Source organism: Parambassis ranga, chromosome 14, assembly GCF_900634625.1.
Source record: "Parambassis ranga chromosome 14, fParRan2.1, whole genome shotgun sequence".
In the NCBI taxonomy this organism is placed as follows: domain Eukaryota; kingdom Metazoa; phylum Chordata; class Actinopteri; family Ambassidae; genus Parambassis; species Parambassis ranga.
In genome coordinates this window covers 18,240,729-18,263,766 of record NC_041034.1, presented here as the reverse complement: position 1 = coordinate 18,263,766, position 23,038 = coordinate 18,240,729, and the positions used below count along the sequence as shown (strand labels likewise).

At 42.2% G+C, this 23,038-nt stretch overlaps 1 protein-coding gene across 1 annotated transcript in view; it reads right to left on the bottom strand.

The window, feature by feature from the left end:
- Window positions 1-7,769: 7,769 nt before the first annotated feature.
- The window catches only part of uvrag (UV radiation resistance associated gene), a 70,295-nt gene continuing 55,026 nt past the window's right edge, over window positions 7,770-23,038 (bottom strand). Inside the window, exons 14-15 of the mRNA XM_028422260.1 lie at window positions 17,062-17,153; window positions 7,770-10,069 (exon numbers count right to left, since the gene is read on the bottom strand). Of these exons, the coding sequence (XP_028278061.1) occupies window positions 9,223-10,069; window positions 17,062-17,153 (939 nt within the window). The 3' untranslated portion in view covers window positions 7,770-9,222. The remainder of the gene's footprint in view (window positions 10,070-17,061; window positions 17,154-23,038) is intronic.

Here is a 23,038-nt window from a genome sequence, read left to right as displayed (position 1 = left end):
TTATTCTCTCCTAAAAACAAGAACTTTAGACTGAATCTATAGGGATCACGGCGAGGTGATGAATCAGGATTTTCATCACAGATGGTAGAAGTTACGTTAACCACAGATGGGTGCATGACATGTATCAAGAACAGACAGAATACCAACGTTACTGAATATGTTTTTCTCTGCATTGGTTTGCGCAGACTGCTCTTCCTGAGCAGCAGGGTTTAGCTTCAAAGACTTTGGTAAAAGTGGTCAGGTTCACAAAACCATCTATCACAGACTAACCTCAACCAATCAGATCATCTGATCACATCATGTGATCTGAAGGTCACACATCTGCAGCATCTGCAAAATACTACAAATTAAGACTAAGGTTAAGATTTACTTAATAAATATGAATGAATTAATCAGGTTGTTGGAGCAGCAGTATCCAAGACAAAGCGACAATAAATACACATATGTACATAAATACACAGTTATATGTAACCAAAGCTGTTAAAAAAAAACCAGAGATGATGCATTAGTCAAGGTCAAAGCTCCGGCAGGAACAGAAAAATAAAAAGTGTGAGTAAAGTTAGAAATAAGTGTATTTCTCACAGCCTCTCTCATAATAAACAGGCCTGTGTGTGGCTGTCCGTCCTTTGCTATGGCCTCACAACACGCACCTGACTCAGCGGGCGTGCTGCTGGCTGCACCCGTAGAACCACAGCGGCTCTGTGAACGGCGAGGGCTTCTTCGTCCCCACTCTTCTGCATTGACGACAACAACCCATTATAACAGACAGATGTGCAACAATAATTACCTGAACCCTGCTGACTTCTTGCTCTAAATGACTCCTAATAAATGGATCTTAAACATGCTTGTCCCTGACGCTGGGTGTTAAGCGTTCAGCCCTGTTACTCAGGTTTCATCAGCAGTTTTAGTTTTAGTTTTCCCCACCGGCTCCTTGAACTCTTGAAGGAGTTTTCTATCCGAGGTGAAATGCTGGGAGCTCTCCCAGAATGACTGTGTTTCCACACTGAGCTTTGGCAGCTTTCAGAGAAAGACCAGAGATGATTCGTCAGAAATTAACTTGACAGATTGATGAACGATCTTGCTGAAAATCTGACCACCAGATACAGTTCATAAACCAGCTCTTGATGGCGGTCAGATAGTGCCGACCATAAACGTGGATTTAATGTTGGAGAGGTGAGACTGTGACTGCGAGTTTAGCTTAGCACAGGCGGGAAGAATGGGATTTGTTCTGGGTAAATCAGTCACTGTTTCCAGGCGTGTCAGAGCTGTTTGTACAGCCAACGGGACATTCTTCCCTTTTCACAGATTAAAGCTTTTATTCCGCAATGCAGCCACAGGAGGCCCTTGTAAATCCTCAGGCAGGGTAGCTCTACCTGCTGGATGGATTTTTGTTTTTTTTGTTTAGAAGAGTGGCCTTAGTCCCTCCCTAAAAAGCTTACCTCCTGTACTTAGCAGTGAAGCGGCTCCCTCATTCCTCTCCGTCCTTCCTCACCTCCTCCGGCTCCTTTGTGTGGCTGCTCTCACTGGGAGACAATGAGCATCAGATGTGTGTAATAGCCACCGGGATCTAAAAGGCCTGGATGCACCTGTGATGTATGAGACGAGACAATTACACACATGACAAGGTAATTAGCACGAAGAATACTGAGTCGATATAACAACCTTGAAGATTTCCCTATAAAATGGCGGCCTTTCAGTGATTATCAGTGACAGTGACCATGTGGATCCCATTATCGGTAGGTTAGCACAGCTAAGATGTGGCTTTGGTTTGAATACTTTTTCCAGGCTGGACATTTCAACAGCAACGGTCAGATCACATGGATCCTAAATGTAACCAAAACACTTGTTATTTAACAAGCTAATGAACAGTGACCATCTGAAGCTACACTACATAAAGTGTATCGTATAAAATGAACCTTTATCCTTTATCCTGAGATTCTTCACAATCACCAATAGAAACGAATAAATCTTCAATGTGTGTATGTTTACATAACTTTTCAACACAGCACATGTTACTAATTCAGCTTCTATTTTAACACAACACAAATGTGCAGTGTCCCAAAGAAGACACAGATGTGGACAGTGTCCTGTTTTACAGTAAGAGACGTAGTGTGTGCTAGCTGTGGTAAAGCATGCTCCACCAGTCACGACGACACTGCCCTGTTTTAATTTGAAAATGTGTGTAGACAAATGTGTTCCTCTCATCCTTGGTAAGGGATGCAGGGTGTTAGTGTCAACAGCATGTTGCTAGGCAGCAAGAGCAGTATGCCATGATAAACAGGAAGTCTTTCTCAAACTACATTACCTCATTTAAAAAGTGCTTGTATTACCATGTTTTAAGAAGGACACTGCACCTCCAGGGATCTCTGCATCGTTCTTGTAGTTTGAGGGGATTTGCAGAATACTGTGATGTCACTGTGAACTGACCTTTGACCTTTTAATCCACCACTTATCATTTTATTTGATTACACATTTTTGTCATATGTTGTCATACTTAACATATATATATATATATATATATATATATATATATATATATATAGTCAAGGTGCATTTGGCCTTTCACACCCAAACAAAATTAATGGATGGACATAAAACTATTGTGAGTGCTGCAGACATAACAGCCAAACTCAGAAGTTAGCATTAGCATGGTTCAGGATTTTGTTCCCTTTCCATTTGTTTACAAAAGATGAAACATCTGTCTATTATAAGGCGACTTTAGGTAATCAGATCAAGAGGTTGCTAATGTCAGCACGTCACTGTTAGCTTGTCAGTATCCACTTTATGTGGACAACACATGGCCATAACTTCCAGTACTTCCTCACAGGAGGCTGCTGATTGGTCCACACTACTCATAAATCAGCCACAGTATGCAGCTGCCCCACCACGTAACATCTAAATGTGTACAACTTCAAAAGTGTAATGAATGGAGGAGCTGCTCCTAATTCACTTCAGCACAGTACAATGTAACTGGTCTTCAAAATGGAACATCGATCATTGTAATTCGGTTGTTTTTGAGGACTGATGCTCAGCCAGTGTTGTGAGATCAGTGATGCATGGCTGTATCTCAAAGGCATGACAGGGAGAGATTCACACCCAGAAATAAGAGAGCAGAAAACATGATGTTATACATGAACTTCAAAACATGTACACCATATACAGCACAAAGGCTACTGTACCTGGCAAAAATCGAACCTCCCCCTCTGTGCACTGATATGCCTTGTCTTATTGTTTCCTGTTGTTTGCTGTAGGGGGACTGTTCTTGAAGCCCTTTGTGTGTTTGGGGAGCACTCCCCTTCTGGTCTGTATGTCAGGTGTCAATTACGTCATTCAAATGTTCTGAGGGTAATTATAGGAAAACCACAACGTCTACAAGCATGAAATTACCACGAAATCCTGGTCTGAGCACGATGACATCAGTCCTCGGCAATTGGTTTTAATTTCACAGGGTTCACAATAAAACCGTCATGGTCATTTTGATATTATTTTTTTACCCACAATTCTGCACCCCAATCCCAATATTGATGTTGCTGCAGTGAAATCAGTTGGACAGCACTGCATTTCATTAGGCCATGCATGTGGAGAGAATAAGTCAGCCCTATAAAAGTCTGAGTCTGCTGAAAGGTTCGGGCTCACATTTTGAGAAAGAAAACACTGGAAATGATAGAAGGGAGGTTTTACTGCTGTTAAAATTGGAAGAGGTGACTGGGATTTCATTCATGCAGATAGATTTGTTTCTGAGATGGCTTAAACAGCTGAGTTGGGCCGCGGCACAACCGAGGACGGGTTGAGGTGAGGAAATCCTGCAGGGACATGTGTGAGCTTGCAGAGAGGACACCAGAGCTGCTGAGTGTCCCTCCTGGCTCGTAACACACTCCCTAAATCCTCATATTGTGACGCTAATCCAGCTATAAAGAGATGCAGTTGCAGTATGAGGTCTCAGCTCACTAATGAATGAGAAAGTACTTTGCATCTTTGTGTAGACAGAGCTGAGCACTGGCCAAGGCTGACACCTGACTCCTGAGCCGCTCACAGCACCGGGGATGAGACAGTTTGGGGCATCATGATGCAGGATGTTCATGAATACATCCGATGCAATGACTATTCTGAAATATAATATAAATACATATATGAATATGCTTGACAATTTACATTAATACTAGTCCATCTTTATAGTTTTAATTCTTTTTTATTTGACTACTGATTATATGAATGTGTTTTTTATGAGCCAGTGACCATTTAAAATGCAGTCCTCTTACTTCAGACAGGGACCTAGGTGTGAAATAATGGCCCAATATGGCTGCCGAGGTGGGACTTAACTCAAAGGCATGTGTTTATGTGGCCAAAAAGATGTCTATTTATTTGCCTTGTACATCCCAACCTATGCTACAGTATTTGGCTCTTCAGGAACACTGTTTATTTGGAATTTCCTGAAACATTTTTTACAAACTGTCAGTGCCTCACAGTTATCTCTGGGTGTATTCTGATTTTGCATCCAATTAAATGTTTTCAAAATGTTTTGTACGTCTCCCTCCACTAAACTAACAGACTTGCTTTTTAAGGGTTATGGCTGGCCTCTGTAGCGTTCTACTGATTTTTTAAAAAACATGACGAGCAAGCAAATACAACTCTGCTAACCAGTTAATAGGTCATTTACTGGAAATTAAAAAGCTGCAGAGTCAATGTAAAAAGCGTATGAAGCGACTGGCTGCTGCTACTGTCTATTAATCTGATGCTGCTGTAGTGCTGTGATTTGTGAAACTTGGTTGAGTTTTCCTGAATGAAACTGACCAAGATACTCTGTGAGTGCTGCTGCAGTTGAAAGCTGAAAGAAGAAATTTACAGTAATATTCCATATATTCCACATATTCCCTCCTCGTCACCCATTTGTTCACAGATTTCCAAAAATAAACACAAGGTATTCCATTATGGCAGACGTGTGGTGTGACAGGATTACAGCGCATGAGTGACATCCGCTGTGATAATGACAAGGGATCCATTGTATGACAGAAACCAGGTAATGACAAGGATATAGAATATCACTGAGACCTAAGAATGACAAGGGTACAGTGAATGACTTTGACCTGGGAATGACTGCATGTCAGATGATATGGCTGCTGTATAAATGAGGTGTTGATGGACTGCACCTATTCTCCTCACTTGTGCTCTCTGCTTATCCTCCTTATAACATTTGCTCCATCACAGCGCGGTCATCCGGTCGGTTTGATTGGTGACTGTTTAAATCAATAATCCCAATAAATGAGGACACTGCTATGGGGCTGAGCATAAGAGTTCATTCATTACCGTCACACACACACACACACACACACACACACACACACAAGCCCATGGGCCCGGGCTTAGACAGCTAGCGGTGCAGGGTTGGCTAGTGTGTATTTTGTGAGGTGCCTGTGATGATGAGCAGCACAGCAGACTATACAGTGCAGCGGTGCTGAACTCTTTAAACCGAACACAAATATGAAGATGGCTTTGAGTGTAAGGAGAAAAGGCCTGCTTACTCTCACTGTCAGTGCCCAGCTTCTTGTTCTCATAAATGTGCAGATTTAAACACATGCACCTGTGCAGACACACTCACATTCCACACATGGTCTGCCTCTCCATGATGGCACAGGTGCCCCATCTCTGGCTAGATGAAGTGTGGAGCGCTGAGGCCTTCAGACACCTGTAGGAGCTTAACTATGAGAGCAGCCAGTCCACAGAGTGACACTGAGGAGCTTATGGGATCGAGGGCCAGGAAACTGCTTTTATGTGAATCTGGAAGCAGAAAGAGCACATTCAGCATTACTGAGATTCCTATTGTGGATGACGATTAGGAGGTTATTTTCATGAATGATGGGCTATAATATGCAGACATTAGCATCAGTAATCTGTCTGAGACAGCCAAAGGGAGCTGTGGAACACTCAGCATGCTTTAAATTAGTGCGTAATCTGAACAAATTGATACATTATCTGGAGCCCACAAAGTGATGTAGTAACACAGAAAGGTCAGATCTGACTCTAAAGCAGAAGGGCTTACTTCAAATGCTCACCGCATTGTCGAGAACACCTCATCACTGCATAACTCAAGATAGTTTGAGCAGAAATATTGTGATAACCTGACGTAACAACTTACCCAGCAGGGTTCACTGAGGTTTCATGTTATCAAATGAATAACATAAGCAGACCAAATACACAGAAACAACAGATACTCCTCGTAGGCTTCTGCTGGTGTGGGAACAAAGCGTAAAGCTTGTTTTTTTTATGATTTATTGCTCTACACATGATGTTTTTGTTTTCTGATGTCAGCATATTTCACAAGTCTTCCATTCTTCTCGCTACAATAACAAGCAGGGATGCAAGGTGCAGCATGCCTCTAAATCCTAAATAACCATTCAGGATCAAATAGTTCCATCTGACAAAATTAAACCATGCTACGTGTCAAATATTTCACGTGGGCTGTTTTCCAGACTGATGAAAAACTAAACACAAAAGCAGAAAAAAAGATTAAAAGCTTCACCCTGATGTGTTTTAAAGGAAGACGCACCTGCATTCTTCGTTTCTCTTCTTTGTCCTACACCAACACATCATATTATGAGAGGCAGTGAAGAGGTCCAGGTGTTTTCTCTAATTTGTCCAGATTAGACCTCCCGTCAGGACAGTGCTGACATGGCCAGGACTCAGTGGAAGGCTCTCTGCACAGGAGCCAGAGAAGGGGGAACAGAGATGCTGGTGTCAGTGGCTCAAGACTGAATTATCACCACAGCTGTTGCCATAAACTTTTGCACAGATAACATTTCTGAATGAGTGAATTGTAGTGATGGAAATCTCCATTATATAAAAAGCAAATGTTAGCAATTCAAATAGGCAGCTAAGAAACAAGACACTGCACTTCCTGTGTGGATGTTTCCACTGTGCGCTGCAGCCCTGTACCTGTAGGAGACCAGCAGCAGGTTCTAGGCCTGTTGATACTGATGTGAGAAGATTCCACGGAATGTCTGTAGGTGACAACTCTCACTCCCAGAACTTCCTGTTTTAACAAGGTGTTGGTGCTAGAGCTTGGAAATGTAAATGTGTAGGTCAAAACAACAAAAATAGGGTCTACTTTTATTAGGTTAGGTTTTAAAATGTGTCAAATAACATTGTATGGGATATTAAGCACTATGAGCCAAACTAGTTGTTATTCCATAATTGTTCCTGTGATGCTGTAATTAAGGAGCGAGGACCAGATGTCTGTCCAACAAGTGGCAAAGCTGCTGTAGAAATTCTTTGTTAGGTGCCTAAACTGAGGACTTTGGGTGCCATCGAAGGAAGATCACCTGCACCATCAGTCGTAAACTGAAGTTTCTGACACTAAAGTCCGACAAAAAATAAAAAAGACTTCTCTGTGTGTCTCAGCAGAATACTCTGGAAAGATGTGGCAACTCACTATTTCAAATGCCCTACCCGACTCATTTTTTTTTTAAACATCTAATATTAGCTGTTCTTTATGTAAATATAAAAACAATACTCAAACAATTCGGTCTCTTACCTATCTCTACTGATGACATCATACGTTTATATCCATTCACATGGGACACAAGAGGTGTTAGCTGCATCATGACAGTTGCCATGTCATCTCTACCATCTGAGCATCCACATGTTGGCACTGTCACTGCAGCTGCCAACATCAACAGGAAACATTTACATTTTGTTCATTTTCCCATCTTTTAAAAACCATCATACCCTCGAAGTTTCACAGCCATTCTGATACAAATGTAGGCAAAGACTCCTTTAAAGGGGGTACATACACCCATGCCATTGGACTGCAAGTCTTTAATAACCAAAAAAAAATCTCCATACAAAAGTATATGTACATGGTCACTTACTGAACTGTATAGCAGTTAATGGAAATGATCTAACATGGTTCATCTTTCACTTTTAAATACTATACTTCCCAACAGTCAGCAACCACAGTACTGGATCTGAAGGTCTAAGTGGGTGGAGAGTCCATCCTTTGTCATGGCAGGTGATGCAAAGCAGCCGTCCAAGTCGGGATCCAGACACTGGTTATGATATCAGTCTGACAACGGACAATATTCATGAGTGACACCCCAAGTGTTTGGGACATGAAAGTAAATATCGATCCTCTTTGAAATGAAGCGCACACAGTTGTTGAGAGACATAAATAAAGCAAAATTTGAATACCAGTGCAAGAAAGCATTCAGGGCAGGGAGACACAGGACTAAATCACAGACAGTGGGATTGAGACACTTGCTATTTTAACAGCAGAGGAGAGCCTGAGTGAGACATTCCAACAAAATACAGACACATAACATCAACATTGAATTTAATATTGTTGGGGGTACATTAAAATTCAAAAATAAAAGAGAAAAAAGAGGACGTGGAGATGGAGAAAAAAAAAAAACGATTGCACCGAATCCCTGCCACGTATGGTGAACCTGCCACTCGTATGATCCTCATCTTAAGGCCTGAAGAAGGAACTCGAGCCTGCGTGACAACTGAGGGAGAGAAGGAGATGCTGTGTTTCACAGTTAGAGAGTCTCACACTGAGCTACTGCTTCCAGCTCCCACCTCACTTTGTCCAAAGGTCACTGGTGGGATGTAATCTAACTGTGTGGCGGTAGTTTGCATGCTGATGTGAAGTACATACACTCCCTCCTACACTCCACTGTCATGCACCCTGAACGAAGGCTCGGGAAGCGTCCTAGCATTGCTTGTACAGAAAGGTGAAAGCACTGGGACAGCTGGCTCGTCAAAAAATGTAAAACAGTAAACAAACAAGCAGAGGTGAAAAGCTGCGGTGATAAGAGAGATTTGATCTGCAAAAGTGAAATGTGATGCACTCTGGGTGTGGATTGGTTTAGTAATTACTGTATAAAAGAGGTCAAGGGCTGTTATTGCAGTCAGGGTTTGAAAACAAAGCCAGTTTGTGTGTCCTTTTACATGAATGGTCCCCTGTAGTAGAAAAAGGAGAAAGACAAGCTTGCTGTCCCAGGACTTGCACTTTCATCTGTTTTTATTTAAAACATTACTATGGAAATGTTAACAATAAGTGCAATTTGGTTGTTATTTCACAATAGTTCCTATGAGTTTTGATGCTGTAATTAAGGATTGAGGACCAGACGTCGGTCCTCTCAGTCCATGTCCCTGCCTTGAATCTGTCCAAAACCCCTGTGCAAGTTTCTTCATGCCTCCTTCTCTTCTCTCCTTCGGTCCTCTGCCTCACTTATCAGAGTTCTTGCGCGGCCGGCGGAAGCTGGACATGTTCTCGTTTAGTGCATAAATGCGCCGAGAGAATTCCTCAAAGCCAGCTACATCCAGCTCGCCCAGTACCTGTTCATCACACTCCACAGCTACTGCGTGGTCCACAGGGATACAGCGGTAGTCTTCCAGTCGAGCCTCGTCTGCTAGCCCTAACCCTAGCCCTAGCCCCAGACCCAGGCCTAAACCTGTGGCCTCTGTGCCCATTATCTCCTCAGCTTGCTCCACAGAGCAGTGCAGCTCTGGGACCAGGTTAACAGGTGTCTGTCCTGGTAACAATGAGCCATTCATGGCACCAATGTGTTGGACAGTGGCCAATGTTTCCTCACCAGTGTCCTGCACTGCAGAAGATCTGGGTGCCACAGTGCTGCTTGGTGGCTGCTCTTCTGTCTGTTCTTCTTTATCTAATTCAGTCTCTGTGTCGATGCTTTTGGGTCTGTCCGACTCCGCTGCGATGTCCTCACCCTCCTCTTTGTCTTCTTTCTGTTCTCCCTCCTCGTTGGCCTCTGTGGTCGTGGTGAGGTTAAGTGAGGCCGTGCTAGCATCGAGAGAGGAGGACAGGTGTTTGGGTGAAGGTGAAGGTGGTGCCAGACCGACTGGGGCCTGCTCTTGGCCCATGGCTGTGTTGTAGCTGGCTGGAGGAGTTGGCTTGAACTTCATCTCTGCCTCAGCCTCCGAGCTCGCCCTCTTTCTCAGGCCCCGGTCTGGGGAGCTGGTGTGACACGGGTAGCCTATGTCTGAGGCAGTGGAAACACCAAGTTGGGACTTAACAGGCACTGGTATGGAGCTGGACGTGTGGTGCCGGTCACTGTGAGAAGAAAACAGATGAACACAAAAAGAAGTAGTTATTAAAGAAAGAAAGAAAGCAAACACCTCTACAGACAGCACACACTGGGATGTCCAAAGAATTCAAATGAGTAACCAGATTCTCTTTGGACCTGGCTCTCTATAGAATTCATCAGGACCTCTCCACCCAAAGCACCCCTACTCCTTCCCATGATGAAGGCAGCTGCAGTTCTTAAATCGCTCCACCTTACAGCATTCAGAAAACATTTGTGCAGCCTGTAAGAATACCCTCGCGTTCTGCTGACTGGAAGAGCGCAGCAGGCGTCCACCCAAGTATGTCAGACATTTTCTTCTATAACAGATAACAGACTTGGGATCTGGGACACCACGCCCCGCCCCAGTACTGGAGCCATAAATCTACTTAAATGGGGGCCTCACCGCCTCTTCCGATAGCCAAGGCCATGTGTAATTCACTGGACTACTTAGCGGGATGCTTAACGTGACCGTTCTGCTATCTCGAGAGCCAAGGCACTGTACTGCCAGGGTCGAAGGTGAGGCAGGGCCTCCCTGTGCTCTGGAGAGATTTACATGGTTTGGTTAAAGAGCTGAGGACACATCTTTGCTCATTCAGATGGACACGCAGCCATAAATAGATGCCCTTAAAAATGTTCACTTGGCCTGGGTCTTACTATACCAAGAAAGTGGTAAAAGCAGCTGGTTGACACATGCATTTGTTGTGTATTTGTTAACAGTCTGACGGCCGGTTTCACCACCAAACACATGACAGCTTGTAAAAAGGTGCCTCAGATTGACCCCTGCAGGCACCCAGCAGAGGTGGTCCTGTAAAGGTTCACAAGCAGGACACGGTGCTGAGGAGAGGAGAGAAGCCTGTCTAGTTTTAGGAGAAACTTGTCAAACTTCAAAGAGCCGGTGATACAGTAAATGAGAACCATCCACTGCCTAAAAGTACAGAATGTGACTGCTTATGATAATAACCTGTAGATACTGTACCTCATGGCTAACTTTTAAACAAATTGGAGACACTGAGATGTAACTGTGGGATGGCCAACCAAGGCCAGGGTTAAGAAAATAAAGGCACAGGGTAACGACCTGATCTGCTGAAAGTGCTTCTCTTTAGTGGGCTTTTACTGTGCTTTAGTTGGCCGTGCAGGTTCACCAAAACACATCATTTAACATGACCATAATGAGCAGACTCTGCAGCAAAGCATTTATTCTGGCAAAATGGAAACACTGTGCTCTTTACCACCTAATTTTCTGTGGAGATGAATGAAAAACAATGAATAGGAAGAGGTCTAATGATTTGCCATCTCAAAAACTTATCTGTGACTTTCCCAATGAAACCATCATGGGCTTTCCAGAAGCCTGCAAAATTCTAAACCCAGTTTGTTGGAAAGGAATAGAGACAGATGTCATGAGAATTCAATTATCATTTAAGTAAGTGGAAAACATTGCTCAGACTCTTTGAAACATAATACAGGTTAGGAAATCGGAGACGACTGCTCCTCAGTGAAATGAAGAAGGTTTCCGTGCATCATTTATAACAAGCTAATAAGTGACTACTATGTTTTTAGTTTGACTGAGTGATGTCCCTACGGCAGCGGCTGATTGGATGGCTTTGATTTTAATTATTATTCTTTCAGTATTCCCTCCAGCTGCCTCTCTCATTTCACCCTCTGATTTCAGCTGGCCATCAACCCCACAAATAAATGTATTAACGACACTGGCATAGAAAAATCTCATGGTCATCACACAGTCTTTTGTATAATGAGGAATTTTGTATTTGGACCATGTTATTTTGTTCCACTTTGTTACGATGTTAAACCTGCATTTGTTCCATTATTTGTGTCAAATTGTGCAGCAGCGTATGAGTACAGCGGGCGACGGGGTGTGTCAGTCAGGACTTCCGCCAAGCAAACCTCTGGGCAGTCATAACATTTTTTTTCTTGAAGCATTTTAACTGTTATGCTGATGACACATTTTTTTTTTAATGCAGGCAATTAGGCTACACATGCACAGCCACAGAGAGCATGAGTGCTGATTACCAATACTGGGAGGCTGAGCTCCTTCCTGAAGGCCTTATTATATGACATAATATCCATATCCACCATCGTCAGATCTTATATACTGTAAGTTAAGAGTTCTGAAGTCTACAGTACTCCCCTCAACTATGACAGGGCAGACAGTGAGATGTGAAATAAATGCATGAGCACATATTCCCACATCCCTGTCAGGATACTTTGGAGTCTGGACACGGTCAGTGACACGTGAGATAATAACGTGAAATACATGGAACAAAAAGGCAAAACTTTAATGTGCAGCTCAACATCACCCAGACACAAACAAATCACGGCTGATCAGTCTATCCTCACGGTGCTGCAACTGATCATCATCCCGATGATGAGTATCTTATCACTTGGTCAAGTTTATGGATGAAATCTATCTGGACTTACACATTTGAGAATATGAGAATGAATAACTGGAATTTCTAAATTTCAAAGTTTCTGTGCAGCTTGATTCAAACACCTGTTTATCATCCCTTATGTATGATGTACAGCTATGTAGTCAGTACTCCTTTAATGGCAGCCAAAGCTATGCGCCAACAGGAGGTCCTGAAGTCATGATGGGCCCCAGTGTCTCTCTGCTGCATTACTCTTACAACCAACTGACTGCACAGTAGAAATGCTACGGCGAGACCTCTGCCTAAATCATCAAGCAGAAAACTTGACATGTTGAGCCAGAAATAGCCTTCACTCTTCCAAAGCTATTTGCCGGCTTTCTTCCTTTCCACTGCTGATGTCAAACCTGGCATATTTCAAGCAGACTCAGGAATTCGGTAAGCCAGGCCTTTTCATTGTCCAATCCCCCCCCCCCCCCCAACAGGCTTCACAACATGGCCCTGTTCATGTCCAAATCCTGCTAAGGAGCCACAGTTTTGGGCCAAAACAAACAATGGCAGATAAGCCTTGGTTGTTTGATGTGGTTTAGGGAAATCCCTATGAAAGTTCTAGAGTAAACATTACTAAAAATTTGATATGCACAATGGTGGGAGCTAAATTTTCTTTTTGCTAATAGGGCAAGTCATATTGACTTTCACACCTATGAAGATAGTGAATAACCAACGCACGGCATGTGCAACATGAGCAACTAGGTGACACTGTTAAACTGCACAGCTGTGGATAGCTGAGGTGAGGAAATAAAAACAAAAACAAAACAAACGTGTGGCTTGAAAGAACATTGATTAATTTCTTAATTTTAGGCTCTCCATGCTGCTGGCATCCTGGAGTGACTTGCTACAATAAAAAAAATAGGCCATGGTGTGTTGACTTCATATATGAAACACATCTATTTTTAAAACATTTCAAAAAGTAAAATGTTATATTTTAGTTTATTAAGATGCTGTATTAAATTCCCTAAAAGTACAAACATGTGGTAAGTTAAAATAATGGTTTACAAGAGAGGAAGAAAAACGGGATGTTAATAGCGTTATTATTCCCAAGAGAGAGTGCTGTTCTGAGACTAAATGTAGCTTTGCAAAGAATCACATGACAAGCAAAAAGAAAACATTGTTGATTTGTCCTTCCAACATCATCGACTATTAGAAATATAGTAAATCCACAGGGCTCCTTACAAATGCTTATTTTGGGCATATACATTTTCGATTTCTTTCCCTGTTCCCCCAGTGAACAGGCTGCAGCTGTCTAAATATCACAGCCCTCTGGGTGCATCATGTAACACAGGTCCTTTTGCAAACTTTTCACTCACTATGGGGTTTTTGGGGAGATTCACATCCTCCAGCTGCAGTACTGAATCTTCCCTGGCCAGGCACCCTGCCACACCTTGCCTCCCCCTCGACGTACGTAGCCATTCGTAGCTGCTTACAGGCACTGGAGTGGGATTAGGACCCTGTGAACCTCTGCCAGGACCTCAGCGGATGTGGAGCGGCAAATGGGAGCATGTTGAACGCTTTTGCTTTGATCTAGGCAGACTGCACCGTTTAAAAAGAATCGGATTCTGGTGCTGTCTCTGACTGCCTTGTGGTAATAGATTCACCATTTATCCCCTGTTTCTTATCCTTCAGCAAAATTGAAAAAAAAAACCTATACTGCCCATTTTTCACCAGGGCTGGACTGTATATATTCTGACATGTTATGATGTGTTTCTGAGACAGCTCTGTTTGGAAATGTATGTAGATAAGATCAGCAGCTTGCCAGATGAGTGCCAAGCAGCCCACTGTGCAAACATGACACTTTTTTTGTAGTGCTCTCCTTTATTCTAACAATACACACACACTCTGCTATTCCTCAGTTTTTCCACTCGGTCTGTATAAATGTCCAAGATGAACCCACTATGCTTCCACGGTGTGGGTCTTGGCACTTTGAGAGAGGCTCTCCCTGCTGACTGGATGCGTGCTGAATTAGTTCTATATGGAGGGAGCTGTTTCCAAATCGGTCCTGGAAACAGTTCGCTCAGTCATATCCTTCATCACATCATCCCTGTTTGGATGCATGGAAGAACGAAAGAGGTGGCAAGGAGAGGCAGAGGAAGCAGATTAGCCTGTCTGTCACAGTCTATAGGAAAATTACCTGCAGCTGCCATGTAGCCTTTTTATGCATCCATATTTCATAAGCTAGACATTGTATCTGAATTTAGTCTTTTTCAAACCAGAGGGAGGAGGACTGGAACTGATATGTGAGGGAAATAGTGCAACAGTGTGTGTAAAATGCATATCCTTCTTGTTACAGGGCTTTGTGAAACACACACCAGGCTCACAGGAGGCTTTCTGTTATTTGACTGGTACAATACAAATATTTCTACAAAGAGGATTTCCCCTATTTAAAGTTTAAAGATTTCTTTAAAATTAGCTGTGTTTTTTATGTAAATAAATGTTTACATTTCCCTTCATTAACATGTGTGCTACAATCTGACAAGTATTTAGTCAGAGAGTAACTATAAAGTATCTTCATGCTAATAAAGATTATTCAATAGTAAATGTATTAGTAATTGAATTATGTGTGCATACAAGGAGCGAGTGTAAAAGTTGGTGCATGCACAAACAACAGGGTTAATATATAATATAATAATATTTTAATATATTTGTTCAGTATGACAACTGTGACACTATTAACAGCTATTAATTTTTGGGCTTAAAATGTACTTTAGGGAACTGTATCTTTGGGCACTGCTTTCTGTCTTTGTACGAGGTCATCTTAGTGCTATTTATAGAGATTGATATCAATATATTAAAACTTAAGCATTTAATCCTGTGATGACGCTGTGACAACGTGAAAGTGTGTTTGTGGCTCGGAGCTGCTGAGCCTGGAGAGAAAGACTTTTTCTTTGCTGTCTGCTCTTTGCTGTTCAGCTCTGTCCCTGTGGTCTCGTTGTTGTACAGGAGTGTGGCTGTGGCAAACCACTGGAGAACTGTAACACTTCCACTTCTTTTAAAAACCTCCATGCGTGTGTACACAGACACACACACACAGCTTCAGGATTAGCGGGCCAATGCTTTCATCTCATCTATCTCTGGGCCCTTCCACTTCCCATTAAGCAAGGGGGGGAGCGGTGGAGAGCTGATTTGAGAGCTCGAGCTTTTCATGGCTTCTTTCCTTTCAAAACAAAAGATTATTCAATTAATGTGTGTAATACACATTTTCCCCTTTGCTGACCCTGGGAGAGGAGCGGAGATCAAAGACAGCTTTCTCTTTTATAGGGCAGTGGAGCTGAAGTCTGACACAGAGTGACTCCAAAGTTTTAGAGGAGGGTTACTTACAGGCCATTGAACTGTAGGAGGGACACAGAGATCTAAGCATTCCAATTCAGCAGGACAGGGTGGCTGCTGCAAATCTGCTGCTGCTGCTTTTTTGGGATACTGATGATATGCAGAGGCGGTCCATCATTAGAGGGTAAGGTGGAGCATCTCTCTCTTTGTATCAATGTGTCTAAATAAAGTTCTGCTGATTCTACGTCAACAATCAGAAAGATTAAATTAAATTAAAGATTAAACTAACCTGCAGCATACATTTGCTATTATTCAAGGCATTGTTTAATATGTGAATATGATTTACTTGAACATATGAAGCAAGTGACAGTAAAAGCACCTTGAGACAATGCTGATTGTAAAATGTGCTATATAAAAACTAAATTGAATTGAAAACAAACCTATACATAGAGGTAATGCGGCCTGCAACATGCTGTGTTTGGGCTGCTGGGGTTTGGGCCTGATCCCAATGCATTTAGAGCTAATAGACAACAAACCAAATTATGTAACTACCAATATCCAAACGTATCGCACAGTATGTGATGTATGATGAACACTGTACAGATCAATGTAATATACTAAAATCCAGATTAAAGGATCTGTATCATTAGAATCTTGGTTGTATTTATTTACACGCAAAAGCCATGTAATATAAAAAGTGTCATTTAGAGGACTTGAGAGCTATAAATCTCACTTACATATTTTCCAAAGCCAGCAGGACAAAATAATACAATTATAATTGCAGTTAGCTTGTAATGGAGGCTGTAGTGAGGTATAACATGCAAGTAATGCGTGTCTTTTACAAGTCCTCTGTCAATCACAGAGGACTTGTGTAACAGACTTGTCTCCTGACATCGACTGCAGAAGCAGACTAGTTGCAGACTCATCTGTCAGACAGCCAGAAATTACTTCTGACACTGACTGTCATGAGGAGCCTTTCAGAGATGATAACTGCCAGAGAAAATTATTCTGGCAGCACAAAGTGATATGTGGCTGATAGACAAGAAAGAGCTGAAAAGTATTTCATGTTTCACAGAAGAGGCTTCAGAAGACTCCTATACTGGAATTAGTTGGGATTATATGGAGTTGTGGGAAAGGATTATCTGCTCACATGTTGTCACAGAGTGTGTTTTTGGGAAATCTAACCTAATAATAAACTATTAAAATACTGAACAGCTTCTTGTAGTTGACCAGTACAAACATTTGGACAGGTGAAGTGTCTTTCTGATTCTTACCATCGCACCATGAGGCCATGTTCAAGGAAATTCTTCAGGTTGGGTAGCGTCTGCTGTAGGTCAGGTGTGGTCAAGCCATGCTGGTATCTCAGCTGCAAGACAAGAGAACACATCATTTAACCTCAAAAAATACTGAACCACACATAGAGAATATGGTGGGCTAGCCCTTCTGTGTACTACACGTGTGCACATTCCCCATGTTTAGAGGTAGAGATATAATACCTACTGAAGAGGTTTTCGTCCACATTCTTTCAGCATGACACATTTCTATTCTCCTCCTCAGACTATTACTCATCTGGACACACAATGGGCACCTTTCCATGATAACAGGTGTGTGTGCTAATATGTAAGATGTGTGGAAAGACAGGAGATGAGATGTGGGTGGCAACAAAAACCACTATGCTGCTACAACATCTGGATAAAGTGGGACAAAGTGAAACCTTATTTCATACTCCTTCTCTTTTCAGTAGACCCACGTCTAAATTTGGAATTGAACAGTGCCTTTCATTGTATCACAACGTTTTATTTCATGATGACAGACTCAAAATCTGTGGGGAAAAAAAAAGCATCAAGGCCACCTTAAAACTCCAGCTCCAGTGCCAGAAATATCGGCCAACAGTTGAGTGATGTCACAGCAAGCCAACTCTTGTCCTAGAGAGTTTATTTAACCTATATCACTGAACAGCAGAGGAGCATCACGCTGCACGTCCGGCGTATATCTCAGGGGCCTCTCTGTCACACATGCTGCCTGCACCAGCTGACATCTGTTTTGTTTCCACTTGGGTGCCACAGCAACCACTGTTTTTTTTTCTTCTAGTAAAGAATAGAAGTGCACATGACTCTAGCTGCCCACTCACTCAGAATGACATTCTACTTATACACACATAAGCACAAGATGGATGAGTGACTTAATAATGAGGGATTAAAGAGACATAAATGTTTGGCCCGCTGAAGCTAAAACCCCTTTGTTTGAGGGGGGTTGTTTTACAGTTTAGGTAAACAAAAATGGCTTGCAGAATGCCAGCAGCTCTTAAAGCAATCACACGGGTTTTTGTGTTAAATGCTGAAATATATTTAGGTACTTGCTGTAGTGTCACAGTGTCTTTTCTAAAGCTTGATTAATGGCAAGACAGAGACATGAAAGGTCATGCCTAAATCCATCCTTTCCAGAATAATGTGTACTCTATACGGCATGTGCATGACATAGTACCAAAGTGTTCCTGTGTCTGCACCAATGTTCCAGAGTGTGTTTGCACGCCTGTGTGTTCTGGCCTCAAATGGTCCGTGTCCATCAGGGGAGCCACAGAAACAACAGTCCTGACAGTATCAGAGGGAGGTTTTATCAAAGGCAGCACAGAACGAGGGAGTCAGACAAGGGTGTCACCTCAAAACCCAGCTGCTGATGGAACGGTCCAAAACCTACGAGAACAACACAGGCATCCATTCACAGCTCAGAGAGAAACCTCAGGGTCTGACCAAATGACGGCGGAACTGGGTTTGAAACAGTTGGCCAAGATCAATAACACCACCAGTTTAGGAACAGAAAGAGCATAGCAATGTCAGGAAGGGGGGTTGCTGGTTTTGTGACCAGATGCTAAAAAAAGGAAATATTCCCAATATTATTGAAATCTTGAGGTTACCGTCTAGAAAGCATAGATCACAAATCATACACCAGGTATGAGCAAAGAATAAATAGCGTGGTTTCAGAAAAGGTGAAAGTAATTGTTGGACATACTGTATGCTTTCCTTCTCAGTCTGAAGGTGTAACAAAATACCTATCTTAAATCCCATTACTTGGTCGGAGAGCTGAAGTGTGTGTAAAAACCACACTGCATGTCTCATAAGAGCCCTGTGTCAAATTACAGGCCTATATGTCTGAGTGTGTGGGAGAAAAAGAGCATGAGTGTATGTATGCCTAATATTGTTTTGCTTATATTCAGTGATCTTGCCAAATATCCTGCACACAGAAACAGGATAATCGTGAAGACAAGAGAGCGACAGCCTTTCGAGCATACTTTGTTACTATGGAGTTTGTTGTTGTGATTATGAAGTACAGGAGACACATATGTGCATGACTTATTTCTGTGAGGAATAATACTTCATAATGTATGCCTCCAATGAGACAGCAATGAATTCAAAACATGTTTAAGGCTTCTGCCAAACCTCTGGCAGTGGGCACCAGCAACACTTGAGCTAAGTGTCTGGTTGGCAAAGGTGCAGAGCCACCAGGCAACTGCTGCTTCACACTGTCTTTATAATGAGGTGAGCTCAACGCATTTGGAAGACCGGATATTTGCAGCCCTACAGCAGACCTGACGCTTAGCCAGCCAGAGTCTATCAATATTCATAAACTGGTCTGGCCCATATACATATATATGTGTGTGTGTGTGTGCACGTGTATTGCTCATGGCCTTTGTCCTAGGAAGACATTTATCCTGGTTGCTGGCTGTTAAATATGCAAACATTTCTTCTCTGCTGACTTAAGACGAAGAGAAACATTAGTGACCCGGCTGTGTCATCTAGAGGGGAAAAAAAAGAGAATGTTGTAAAAAAAGGAAGAAATGTGCAAGGCAGCTTAATGACATAAAGATGGGTGTCATTTCCAACTGTCGGCGCCATGAAAGCTTTGACTGCATGATGGAAACAAACAGCTGAGTGGGAAGGTTTAGATTCTGGTCTGTAAACCCAAACTGTTCTTTGGGAGTGTGTTGTAACTGATATGAGGCAACGTGTTGTGATTGACACTAAATAAAAAACACACTACTTTGATTACTGCTGCACACTACAGGAATGAACGTTAGTGCATAAAACAACAGCATTAAGAAACATCTCTGTGTTTCTATGTCAGCAGCTCAAGACCAGATCATGTAAATTGCTCAGAATCAGTCCACTTGAGACAGCTTGTCATTTTCAGTTTCCCTTTCATACATCTTTTTGATGAATGCTGGCGTCCTTTGCATGCTTGTGCGCATGTGTACGGATGTGTGCTTTCAAGCTGGCCACAGGGTTCTTTGTAATAGTGCTAACCAGATCGTGGTGAGAAATTCCCAGGGCCCATTGAGGACAGCTGAAATGTGAGAGGACTTCGTTGCGGGAGCTGCTAAAGTGGGGACACCCACTAGGGTTCTTTCACATGATGACATAGTGAAATGGATCTGGCTAGGTCTCCTTGTTGCTGCTCACACCTTTGTGTCTGGACACTCCCTTCCCTGTTTACCTATTCAACAAAACCCAGTTAGGGCTTTGGAGACTGTGCGGCATGCACAGTGGTTAAGAGAGCTGGTATGACAGCAAGGTTTGGTATGAGTGTGTTTGTAGTGGAGGAGAATTTAGGGACTCATCCGCATCCATTATCAAGATAAAGCAACAACCCCAAAGAATGCAGCAATGTATACAGCTCCAGGCTGCCAATCCACTGGAACCATGGCCACACACAAACACACTCAAGCTGACAAGAGCTGGCGGGAACCAGTACGTTTACAGTACATGCCACCCATCATTTGGCAAAAACCTGCTTGTTTGCCCTGAGCTCTGTACAGAGGCTAAACAAACACAGCCTCGCTTATGCCACGTATTACTGTTTCCCTGAATTTGCCAGTGCTAATCACTTTCAGATTAGCCCGCTAATGTAGGCGGGCTGCTGAAAATGTTTGAGGCTTATTACTGATGATGTGGTGCAGGAGGGTGGACCAGGTAACAAACATGCACACCCCATTTGCTGCCTTTCAAGCATAGGAGCGGCATGTCAGTGTGGACATCACCAAAGATGGGCAGTGGAGGAAATCTGGGTCACAGGATATTTTCATCAAGAGCGATGCACTGCATGCATCGAGAGGTTAAAAGTCACCAAATAAAACTCCGGAGTATTCTGTGCATGTCTGACCTGCATCACAGACAATTGCCCTGTGATCTATAATCAGCATGCTTTTGACCACTGGGGTAAAAATAGAAATGGCTATTTCATAAAGTACATAGGTTTTTACCTACTCCCTGGGGAAGATAATCAGGGAGCTCATTAGGCTGTATGACAGGTTGTTATAGCAGGGCTGACCAGGTGTTCCTGCCTCCACTATCCCTCTGGTCAAACTGTGGACTGGATCCTTTAGCGGAGGCCACGAGGTTGACACAGACATGAGTTTTCATATACAGACCTCATATGTAGAGAAGTGGAGCTTTGGGAGATCAGCTGCCACTGACAATATTTCAAGCCAGTGCCTTTTCTGTTTAAGATGACTGATTCCTGAACTACTTACATAGCACTGAGTAAAAAAAACTGCAAAAAGAAACTATACCTCCAGCAAGATATTCTGCAATTGTTTATAATGAAATTCTGGCAAATTATAGAATCCAATAAAGTAGTAAAAAAAAGTGTTAGACTCTAATGTACCATGCTCCTAATGAACGCTGCATTTACTTCACAGTAAATGGAGCACAATCATCAAAGATTTTAATATATGCAATAAAATGCTCAATAACCAGCTGCAGCGTGCCTCATTAGAGCAGCTTTTGGGATCTATAGTGTCCTTTCGAGCCGTTTGGCTGGCACATGCTAACCACACACAGCTCGAGCCTGCAAGCGCCAACTTTCATCACGTCAGCAGGTGAGGTTCTAGTCATCTTATTACCGCTGTCAATTTGTATCCACACTTTTAATCCGCTCATTATATATTTGTTGTTTTCTTTAACAACCAGCTTGCACAGTGGCTGTTGGTCCAATTATTGTTAGCCTTTGTTTACAGCTCTGTGAGCCACACATACCGCTCAGAATCTTTTGATCAGCATCTTTTTTTCCTCAGTTTCCAAATGTTCGAAGGCAGTGTCCAGCTCTGAGGAAATAAACAACTCATTCACCTCACTGAGCAGATATAGTGCAAATGTCAGAATTGTATTTACTTACAGGGAGATTTCCATCTGATCTATTGTTTTGACATTTCATCAAACAGTTTGTCTCGTTCATAAGAATTATAGCACAGTTGTTATCTGTTGTGGCCAAGCTGCAAAGCCAGAACTCATATGGCTTTGTGTTAAACAGTATATTTATGTTTACTAAAAACTTACTATACAATATAACATAACTATGCTTGACTATGACCCTTAATACCGACTTAACGTATATATATATATATATATATATATATATATATATATATATATATATATATATATATATATATATATATATATATATATATATATACATATATATACATACACACATATATATATATACACACACATATATATATATACACATATATACATACATATAAATACACACACTGTATATATAGGACCTATGGTGAAAAATGATGTTTTCTAGTCTTATCAGCATTATCCTTCAAAGTAATATGGATGTTTCCCCCCACAACTTCATTTGATTTATCTCAAAGAGAACCTCCCCTACGTGAAGCTCTTTCTAGCTCACTGGAGGATTTGCAATGGTTGATTATGTTTGCTACAGTGCGGTGCATCCATGATTCCGCCCATCTGGCCACATAATCAAACTCAGCTTGTACAGCCTTCACTCATCCACTAAATGAATTACACTGAAATGTTGACCAGGATGCGCACAAAATGGCCGAGACAAAATGGCTGCAGATGGGAGCTGTAACATCCAGTGGAAAGAATTACTGTTTCACAGGAAATCAACAATGCTTGAGTAATATGTTAATAATGTTGATTTCTAATGTTCCTTTCCATTTTCTTTTCACGTGTAGGGCTTGGTTCATTATTTGCTGACCTGCTGTTTTTTAGATCTTGCTTTCGCAGCTTTGTGTTGGCTAACGGTAAAACCTCACATGGCGCAATGGAGGTTCAAAACCTCAACAATCGTGTGGTTCAGCGTGGAATATGAAATCCAAGTTGATTAATCATTGCAGCCTTTCATGTGTCTCAATAAATATACAGAGCACGGCAGAAACGTTGTTTGAGTCTGGCCTAGAGTCATATAGTTCATTCACAACACAAATTTGCGTCT